The sequence below is a fragment of the Pelmatolapia mariae genome, linkage group LG20 (genome assembly GCF_036321145.2).
Source record: "Pelmatolapia mariae isolate MD_Pm_ZW linkage group LG20, Pm_UMD_F_2, whole genome shotgun sequence".
Taxonomy (NCBI): Eukaryota; Metazoa; Chordata; class Actinopteri; order Cichliformes; family Cichlidae; genus Pelmatolapia; species Pelmatolapia mariae.
The window spans coordinates 40737901-40747900 of NC_086244.1; the positions used below are offsets into that span (position 1 = coordinate 40737901).

General features: G+C 41.6%; 1 protein-coding gene across 2 annotated transcripts; it reads right to left on the reverse strand.

Moving 5' to 3' along the window:
- Positions 1–589: 589 nt before the first annotated feature.
- LOC134619095 (protein-L-isoaspartate O-methyltransferase domain-containing protein 2) lies at positions 590–8859 on the reverse strand. 2 transcript variants are annotated; one of them, XM_063464832.1, is made up of 7 exons: positions 8620–8859; positions 5520–5680; positions 5289–5439; positions 4284–4386; positions 4031–4202; positions 3629–3752; positions 590–3550 (listed from the first exon to the last, which is right to left on the reverse strand). In XM_063464832.1, exons 2-7 carry the CDS (start codon positions 5673–5675, stop codon positions 2982–2984), a joined length of 1275 nt encoding a protein of 424 aa, XP_063320902.1. In that variant the 5' UTR covers positions 5676–5680; positions 8620–8859; the 3' UTR covers positions 590–2981. The 2 variants fall into 2 exon arrangements, with proteins under 2 accessions (XP_063320902.1, XP_063320903.1); XM_063464833.1 differs by lacking the exon at positions 8620–8859 and adding an exon at positions 8457–8609.
- Between the last annotated feature and the right edge of the window lie 1141 nt (positions 8860–10000).

Below are 10000 nucleotides of genomic sequence, written 5' to 3' on the forward strand. Positions count from 1 at the left end.
TTGTGTCATGAGGCTAACAGTTTTTATGTTAATGTTAATTATAGAGGAGGCGTGGAACTGCAATTTTTGAGTTAGACCATTGCTGACTTTTCCACACTATAAGCCTCAGAACTCAGTGATTCTGCTCTGTAACTTTATGTGGACTGTGATTGCTACATGTGTCCACTTTGGAATAATACAGCTGATGTCAAGCAGGGGAAGAAATTTCACTTGTGACTTGCAGCAATAGTGGCATTGTATTACCTGAAATTCAGTGAGCTCTTAGAAAAACCCACTCTTTCAGTGTTTGTAAAGGCAGACTGCATGGATAGGTGCTTAGGTTTCTAATTCTGTAGCAAAGGGACTGAAAAGCCCTAAATTAAAAGCTGTGACCTGTTTTCCTCAGATTGTAAAACAGGGTTTTTTGGACCTGCTCTGGTGGAATCCACCAATAAATTAGCATGTCGCCTTTAAATTATATATTATATAAATTCATATATTTGCAAACCTCTTATCTCTGGGAGTCATATTTCACATTTATTCTCTAAGAAAAAAAAAAGCTCAATACCTCACCTGACAAAACAACAAGAAACTGTCAACTTTTGTATAATGAACTTTATTATCTGCAGGTCAATATTACAGCTCAACTCAGAAAAACAAGCAAGTCAGTCTCACTAAAATGTGATCTTTAGGAAAAGGAGAAAAAAGAAAGTGTGTGATCGTATACATTCAGCAGAGGAGCACAACAGCACAGCAGAATGGTATTTGTATTGAATAAAGGAATGGTGCACATACAGTACTTGAAAGTAGATCAAGCAGTAGAAAAAAAAATCACAGTTAAGCGTGACGTTACACTCAGAAGGAACTATTTTCTCTGATTCCTGTTATTGTGGTCACATCCATGATTTATCTGATACACTGTATTACTGATACAGAGTGGCTTCTGCATTGCCTTGTGCTTCAAAACCGATTCTTCGAATGCAAACAACCTTCAAATGGAAAAAAAAAAATCTAAGGCTTTAGATGATTTTTAAGTACCAAACAGTGGAAGTGGTGTAGTTTTAGAAATGTATTTTTTTTCCTTGTGATGAGTGACTTGCTGTTGATCTGCTGGTCCCACTCCAGATTTGAGTCCATGCAACTAAAGTTTGGCACAGAAGAAGGTGTAAAGTACAAAGGAATAATGCCCATCAAACTAGAGTCCACAGTGGGAAAAATGGTAATTAAAAGAAGTATCTTCTATTTTAAAGTACCTGTTTAAAGTTGCTTTTTCTTATGATTCACAAAACAAAAAGTACAACAGTTTCATACATACACACCACTTCAAGTCTCAAAAAATTATTTCATTCAAAAAAACCTAAATATTACAAGGAACATGACAGCACACACCCAGTCATCAGAATAATTACTTGTGTGTTTTAATCATGCTGGTTTTTTTAATGTAAAATGGAATATTAGTATATTTTATGGTCATTCTCTTTTGGTTAATGGGATGCAGAGAAAAACAGTGAGACTGCCCTTTGGATGCACATGTGAGGCTTAAAGTCAGCTTTATCTCCAAGGAGACGAAGACAAATTCACATGATGAAACGTATGCATAGGAAAGAAAGAAAGAAGAAAAAAAATAAAGGAAAACTCAGCCCAGTAGATCGTCAGCTAGGCTCTTAAAACACAGGGAAAAGATGACCGAGCGTCAGCCTTAAAAATAAGATCATTTAAAGGGTAATTCTGGTTTTATTTAAATTTGCTGTGTTCCCCTGGTTATTGTAGTTCTGTGGGTTCCTTAAAGCAGCAACCTCTCAGGCTGAAAAATTAAGCGAGGGCTCAAACTTTGATTTGACTGAAAGTTGTGCCAACACAGGCAGCTGTATGCTAGCCCAGACTTTTAGTATGTACTTATCATTTGTAAACATTTGAATCCATCAAGGAAGCATGGCAGAAATGCTCAGCTGACCAGTTAGCATGTATTAGCAGAAGACTAGAACCAGCTTCCTTGTTTAAAAAAAAAAGAAAAAAAAGACGAGTACAATTTGATTTCCAGCCTGACATATTATCAGTGTTGTGTTTTTATTCTAGAAGCAGGTGTAAAAAAGCTAGTAGCTGACCAGCATCCTCTGCAGCAGCCTACTCTCTCTACACTGGGATTAACAGCAAGTGAAATGGCTCTTAGAGCATCTCTGTTAGTGTCGAGACACAACAGAAACAAATAAACCACAATTATCCTTTAAGGGCTTAAATTACATCATGGACTGGGGGCTAAAGGCACAGCTCCCATTTTATTTAGAAATCTGTGGAAGAAACCTGCCACGCTATCTTGCGGTTGTCTGCTATAACTACAACATCACCAAAGAAAATCTATTTAGTTCTCATACCCTTTAATCTGCATCTTCTTTAGTAAAATGACATCATCCCAGTGAGATGATAACAGCTGCTTGTGGACAAACTGGCTTCCACTCCATCATTCTGTACTCTCCAGCTGTAATCAGTTCCAGGCTGTGGCTAAACCGATCCCTCTGCTACAGTCTTTGATCTTGGGCTGTCTTGTTTAGCCTCTGACTGTAGCTTCTCTGAGTGCCACTAAGATGCCTCTGTACAAGCTATGTACTCAGGCAACAGTGGACTGTTAAACTGCTGTTTCTAATATTAGAGCTGCAGAGCTAATTCATAAATGGTTTATTTCATACCAATTTCTGTCTTTTTGCACCCCAAAGGAGGTCCAAAGTTTACAAATGGAAAACCCTCCCTCCCCTGGACGTACGGAGCTGACTTTCACAGCACCAGAAAATGACTCGAGTAAAGAGCAGCGGGAAAAAGAGGGGGCAGAAACAGGATGGATGACGGAGAGGATGAGGGCAGGTAAAAGAGAGAAACAGACCCGTGGCGGAGCTTGGGGTCAGTAAGGTGTATCGTCCTGCCTGTACAGGAGGTGGTGGGATTGGAACAGAGGCTTTAGCCCCTGCAAGATTCCAGCTCTGGGCTCTGACTCGGGACCTGGCTGCAGCTCATTTCTCTCTGTAGTACAGCAGGTACATCTTCAGAGGCTCGGGTAGCGGCAGGCCCAGGATCCTTTCTCTCAGGACATTCACAGCGGGCTGGGGTCGGAGCAGCTCGCCCGTCTCCTTCTCTTCTTCCTCTTCCTGCTCCTCCTCTTCATCCTCCTCCTCCACCGTCTCCTCCTCCTCCACCACGACTGCCCTGCCTCCAGATCCCCTCCCCACCCTCCTGCCCCCTCTCATCTGCTGCCTCACTTCTCTCTCTCCTGCCTCCTCCTCTTCCTCCGCTCCTCGTGCCCCCTGGTTGTTGTTGTTGTCCAAGGAAGCAGGACCAATCCCACTGCTGGCTACAACCTGGCGGGTGGCCAGGACGAGGGCGTTGCAGTGCCGCCGGTGGACCCTCCTGCGTTTGAAGCGAGGCCCATACTTATGAAGCCCTGCCACTGCCAGGCCCCGGCCAACGCTGAACGAGGAGCCTCGGCCACGGGAGTGGCTGTCTCCTCCATCCGTGGTCACTCTGAGGGTGTGGCGGATGCAGATACGGGCCAGTTCCTGTAACGATCGCACCTCAAACTTGGCTGAAATGTTGAGAATGGCAAGTCAACATCGGGGAAATGAAAATGGCGAGAAATGAAAGAAGGACAAATGACACTCACGTAGTGGGACAGTCTTGGGTTTGCTGTTGGTGCTGTGTTTGGGCAGCACCAGAGGGGCGAAGGACACAGAGATGATCTTTTTGGTCTCCCAGCTGTTCAGTCCCGTTCGAGTGATCTTGGTCAACTGCATAAAACAGAAGGGCAGTCCTTTAATACGTTTGTGTGTATAAATGATTTTTTTTTCATCTGATTGAATTCAGTAACATGACGAGTTCATACTATCAGTTCGTGTGCCAAAAACTGCAGTTCCTCTAATCACCACTGTAGTTCCAAAAGCGAGGGTGACATTACTACATGCAGATATTTATTTATTTATAGAGATTATCTCTTGAATATTTCCAGTTACACTTATATTTTAAAAAGTAACATAAAATACCATGGAGTCTCAGACAGACCACAAACCTTTTCCTCAAGAGGCATCACCAGGATGCCCCCCACCTTGAGCAGGTTCTTCATATAATCCTCATGCTCTTTCTGCACGCCGGCCCCGCAGTACACCCTGTCATACTGACGGCTCTCTGGAGGGATCTCCAAGCAGTTTCCCACCACGAAGGATGGCTCACAGAACTCAAATCTGAAGTGAGAGAGCAGCAATGCACAACAAGCCATGGAGGAGATAAAAAAGAAAATGCTGCTGACAAGTCAAAAGACCTACTTGTCAAAACTGTCGCTGGTTTTAATGAAGGAGTCGAGCTTCTGGTAGGCGTACTCTATCACATCTGCATGTAACTCTATGCCGTGATTCACTCCAAAGGGACCTGTAACAGTCAGCACAGCACAGTGTCTAATCAACCTTATGAATATTTAATTCAATTCAATTTTATTTATATATCTCTAAATCACAACAACAGGTGTCTCGAGGTGCTTTATATTGTAGGTTAAAGACCCTACAATAACATAGAGAACCCCAATAATTAGATGAGCTCAGCTTTCCTGGGAAATGGAGCTTGTTCATCCCCTTTTGTACACATCATCTGTGTTGGTGTTCCAGCTGTTGACGTGGCTGTGCTGCTACTTGTACTCCTCCACCACATCCATATCCTGTCCCAGGATAGACACACGTACACACCTATACCTGCACTTGTCCTTTTTCTTCTGAAGTTGACCACCGGTTCTTTGATCTTACTCACATTCAGAAGCAGACCACTCCACAAAATCACTATCAGTAAAACATCCAACCACTGAAGGAATATCAGAGTATCTTCAGTGTTAATATCTTCAGTGTACTGGATTCATTTTGTCCTTTTCTTTTTGTTCCTTCTCCCTTTCTTATATTTTCCCACTCACTCTCCAACTGTTCAGTGGTTGCTTCTGCCTGAGCCTGGTTCTGCCAAAGGTCTCTTTGTATTAAAAATGTTGTAGGGTCTTTATCTTATAATATGAAAAGCCTTGAAACAACCATTGTTATTACTCTTTTTGTGAACATGCAGATATTTTTGCCAACTAAGAAAACACCATTATCCATCTCTACTGTGAATAAAGAATTTCACAGACAGCACAGGAAAATGATGCTTCTTTTTACATCAAAAACATTGCGGAGTAATCCAGTGACAGCTGTCATTGTTTGGGTACGCTAAAAGCATTAACTGCTAATAGCTAATTTGGTGTACTTTAAATAATAACCAAAGAATATATGCTGAAAAAGTGAGGAGCTGCATACCCAGAATGAGGCCGACCATGGTGCTGAGGTAGCCCGTCCCACTGCCAAGGTTGAGAAAGGAAAGTCCAGGGTGGAGATCCAAAGCCTCCATCACTTCCGAGTAAATACACGGAGCAGATAGGTGGATGTTTCCGTGCCGCCATGCCAGATCCTAAATGCAACAACAGCATATAGTACATTTACCAGCTTGGACCCCTGTGGGTTGATTCCACACACTTTCACTGTGCTGACCTTATATGCGTTATCCCGGTATTCATCCAGGTAATAGTCTGCACGGTCGATAGCTCGGAAAGCTCGCTCCACCAGGTCTGAGCGGATGTAGTAAGCCTCCTTAAGGTTGTCAATCAAGTCATCATTGTCCTCACCGGCACTCACAGCTCCACCCATCCTGACTGAAGACCAGATGACAAGAGCATAAGGCACGGTTTCACTTTGAGACACAGTTCCAGTAGCTGTTCATGCTTGTGTTGTTGTTGTTTGTTTGTTTTTTAAGTCTTTCAGTGTTTTTTTAAGTTCATTCATTAAAGGAGGACTTCTAGGCTGGTGCCCTCTCACACCAGAAGTTTACACACTTTAAAGGTTTCCAAATGACACTGCCTTTGTTCTTTTATTGTCAATTTCACAACCCTGATGCTTGTGGGGAAAAAAAATCTGAAACAAATAAAAGGCATTAGGACAGGATTCTACAGTGAAAGGATAGGCGGTTTTCCTTAAAAAATTAAATATCTTAGAGTTTTGTTCTGGTTTGTGTGCAAAGCAAACAGTGTCAAAAACAACAAGAAATAAGAAAATATGCCAGTGGGTTCCAAAACTAATCTGTAACAGACACATAAAGATAAACAGGTTAGCAGGCTATCTTAAACTAAAAAAAAAGTGAAGTTAAACTGAAGCTGAACAACATATCTGATTAAATTATTAAGCAAATTAAGTAAGGGTCCTTGCCCTGCACATTTCAACAGTATTCTGGCAGCTTCAAGCTTACTTTCAGAACCATTTACTTTCATTTACATGTAGACAAACGCCATCAAGCTTTGGCTCAACAAAGAGGCAGAATACATTGTATTATATTTGATCTTTTTTCTAGGTAAAGCTAGCTTCATCGATTCATTTTCTTAACCTCAAACGGATGAAGTGAATAGAAGGTGATTATCAACCTGTATGGCTGAAAGTGAGCAAACACAGAAGTGCCAAAATGTCCAGGTCTCCTAATGTGAACTTAAGGTTAACTTTAAAAGTCAATCAATATCCACAGACTCACATGTTAAAATAGTCACTTTGATACATAGTCTATGTTTTTTCTTAAGGATTGTTACACTGGCAGCCATGGCCTCTAGCTGTCTACTAAGCCTCACCTCTGTTGATTCAGGCCACTGAACTGGACCTTTTCATCTTGCTACTGCTGTTTCCTTTCGGAGCATTTTTAATGGAATTATATTACAAATAATATGACTTGTTGTAAGGAGCAGACAGAGTGGAATTCTACCAAATTACTAGTCTTGTCAGCACTAATTAGCACATGAACAGTACCCTTACAGCCATCAATGCACACTGCTAATCAAGCTTATTAGCATTAGTTGCTATTGCTCTACCTTCTCATCTCAGTGTCCATCAAAAAGTTAACATGCACTAATTTTGAGGCTTTAAAATAAACCACTATGCTTACTTCCTTCTTTTATATACAGGTACTGACAAAGACACATCCAAGGGCCCCTGAGAAACCAGCTGTATATCTTACATATTTTGAGTCTCAATTTTTGGACATTTTGATCTTTTTCTTCCCTGATGTCTATGTCTTTCTTATTTTATGTTTCTGTCTTTTATTTTGGCTTATGTTTTGATTATTTGGACTTTAATCATTCTACTTTTCTGCCATATTGGTCAGTCTTTACAAAACTGCTTTCATATTGCTTCATATTGAGGGCTGCCCCTCTCTCAGTCTATTTCTGCTGTTAAAAGGGAGTTTTTCCTTCTTAGTATTACCAAGTGCTTGCTCATAGAGGATTGTGTGATTCTCAGGGCTTTCTCTGTATTTTGTAGATTATTTACCTTACAATATAAAGGACCTGAGGCAATTGCTGTTGTGTTTTGGTGCTATATAAATTTTAAAAAAGAACTGAATTATTGCATTGCAGCAGAGTAGTATTCAAATTTTTCCTTTGTTCTCACTACAACAGGATGCATCTGGATCAACTCCTGGATAAATTTAATGGCACAAAATGGCACGCAGTATCTTATTCCAGTGTTTATTTTTTTTCTAATTTTTCTATGTAACTTTGCACTGTCCACTGCTGTAACAAAACAAATTTCCCACGTGTGGGACTAATAAAGGTTATCTTATCTTAGTAGTGAACATTTCCCATGGAGACTTTCAGCACCAATTACATGATCAAACCTCATTATTACTGAGGTGTGGCTTTTAGCAGCAGAATGTGACTAGGATGTGACCAGCTCTGTTAAAAACAACACCACAGGGCAGTGCCAAAGGACAGAGATCACTGCAGGGTGCACTGTGTGCCAAATGTTGGACACCCTCGTTAGGCTATAAAAGAAGAAAGGGCTGAGTGCATTTAAATAACAGAGGATGTACTGTTTTTGTTTAAAAAAAAGTGTCAGGTGGTGAAGCCCTAAAGGAACATGAATTCTTGGGGGGAGAAGAACAATGTTTTTGCCTCGTTATTATTATTATTATTTTTTTTTGGCATACAATGGGAATCTATGCCCCCGTGAGTATGATCACCCGCCTTTTTCTTCTTCTTTTTTGATTTGCTTTGTTTTGTTTTGGGCTGTGGACACAAATGGCCACAGCAGGGCGCTACCGGTCATTTTCGTCATTTAGTATCTAAGTGTAAGTGGTTTAGTAGGCTAGTAGGGTACACGCTTCCTGCCAAACTGTGCCAACTGAACTTGGCTATTTATTTCCTGATTTAGTGATCAGCTAACACGCCCTTTCCTTTATAAAAACGCTTTTCACGTCGAGTCTAAAGTCCGGCTCCGGCCGGGACCTCCAACTCCAGCAGGTCTCATACCCGTCTGCACGCTGCTGTGCTGCGGTGCCATTTGCGCCACTCAGGTGATCCAGTTTCGAAATAAATAAATAAATGGAGCTCTGTTGAGCCAATAATCACCCAGCCTAAAGGATAACAACAGCACAATGCATTCGTAACAAACCTCCATGCAACGACAAGGTCAACACAAGCAGAAACACAACTGCATTCTTATCTTCGGTGGAAGATCAGGAAAATCGAGAGAAGAAGGAGCCCAGCGAGCTGCTGCTGGTCTGCAGGCACACAGCGCGCCTCCACACACAACACGGACCAGCTGAAGCGTGTACCTCTTATTAACGCCGCCTGATATTCTCTGTCTCTGCGCTTTTCCTTGTGCTCAGCCTTTTGTTGGTGGGGGATCCAGTCAGAAACACATCACTGCTGGATGTAAACATTCGGCCAGCTGACGCTCTGACGTCAGACGCAACACACGCAGAGTAACGGCCAGAGGAGGATGGCCTACTTTCAGCAGTGTGGGCTGTGGAAGTGGAACAGGCCAGATGCGGGTGGAAACCGACGGAGAGCGCAAATGTGAGCGGCAGCGAGAGGAAAACAGCTTCATCCAACTGAGTCCCGATGCTGCTCAGTGTTTGTTTGTTTGTTTTCCCGCCCACCTAAGCATGTCTTCGCTCTGATTGGCCTGTCACCGTCTTACTAATTATTACTGAATTACAGTCGCTTTGGTAGTTACTGTGTTCCAACATCTGTAGGTCAGTAGGTTAAAAGTCAAGTCAGTACCTTACTTGGATACAGTACTGTGCACAAGGTAAAAGAAGCCTGGCGGTAGACACTAATGGATCTTCTCCATACATATAATAACATGACAGTTATTTGAACCAAAACTTTCATATTTGGATTTATCATCCCACAAGACTTGTTATCACTGCTTTTCAGTCCAGCTAATGTGTGGTTTGGCATTTCTCAGCCTTCTCTTCCCACCCGGTTCCCTTCCTTCAATGATTGGTACATGGATTAACTGAAAGGCCAGATTCATCTCTCAGGTCCTGTGTGAGGTCTTTGCTTTCCCATCTCTTTAGGACATGACTTTCAGAAAATGTTTATCTAGTGTAGGTAGGTTGTTTTTTTAGGCCTCATGCTTCTTTTGTCCTCCGCTTGTCCAGTATCATTTTGTTATGGACACATATCCCGTTTTGTGTTAATATGTCTTTGAGGACCACCTTGTTGGTGGAGAAATACTATTTTACCTTTTTAAAGCTGTTAAAGTTTAAAGTTTATTTATTAAGCGCTTTTCATAGACATGTAGTCACAAAGCGCTTCACACAGAGATTAAAATAAACAGAACAATAAATAGCAAAATGCACAATATACACAATATAGAATTTAAATGTAAATTAAAAAATATAAAAATATAAAAGGCATTGGTCAACAGAAAGCTTGTTTAAACAGTAAAGTTTTTAACTGTTTTTTAAAGGATTCCACAGAGTCAACCAAACGTAGTTGTAGAGGTAGACTGTTCCACAGCCTTGGTGCCACAGCCTGAAAGGCTCTGTCCCCTTTCGTCTTCAGACGTGTTCTGGGAGCAACCAACAAACTCTGAGTCTGTGAGCGGAGACGGCGAGCAGTAGTGTATTTTGTGAGAAGCTTGGATAAATAATCTGGGGCTTGGCCATGTACTGCTCTGTATGTTAAAACAATAATTTTAAAACG

What these genes read in the sequence shown, in the direction of transcription:
- LOC134619095 (XM_063464832.1), bottom strand. Translation starts at nt 5,675, where the DNA reads ATGGGTGGAGCTGTGAGTGCCGGTGAGGACAATGATGACTTGATTGAC. An exon ending in ACCGGGATAACGCATATAAG is followed by an intron (nt 5,440 to 5,519) that starts GTCAGCACAGTG and finishes TGTTGCATTTAG; the next exon opens with GATCTGGCATGGCGGCACGG. An exon ending in CATGGTCGGCCTCATTCTGG is followed by an intron (nt 4,387 to 5,288) that starts GTATGCAGCTCC and finishes TGACTGTTACAG; the next exon opens with GTCCCTTTGGAGTGAATCAC.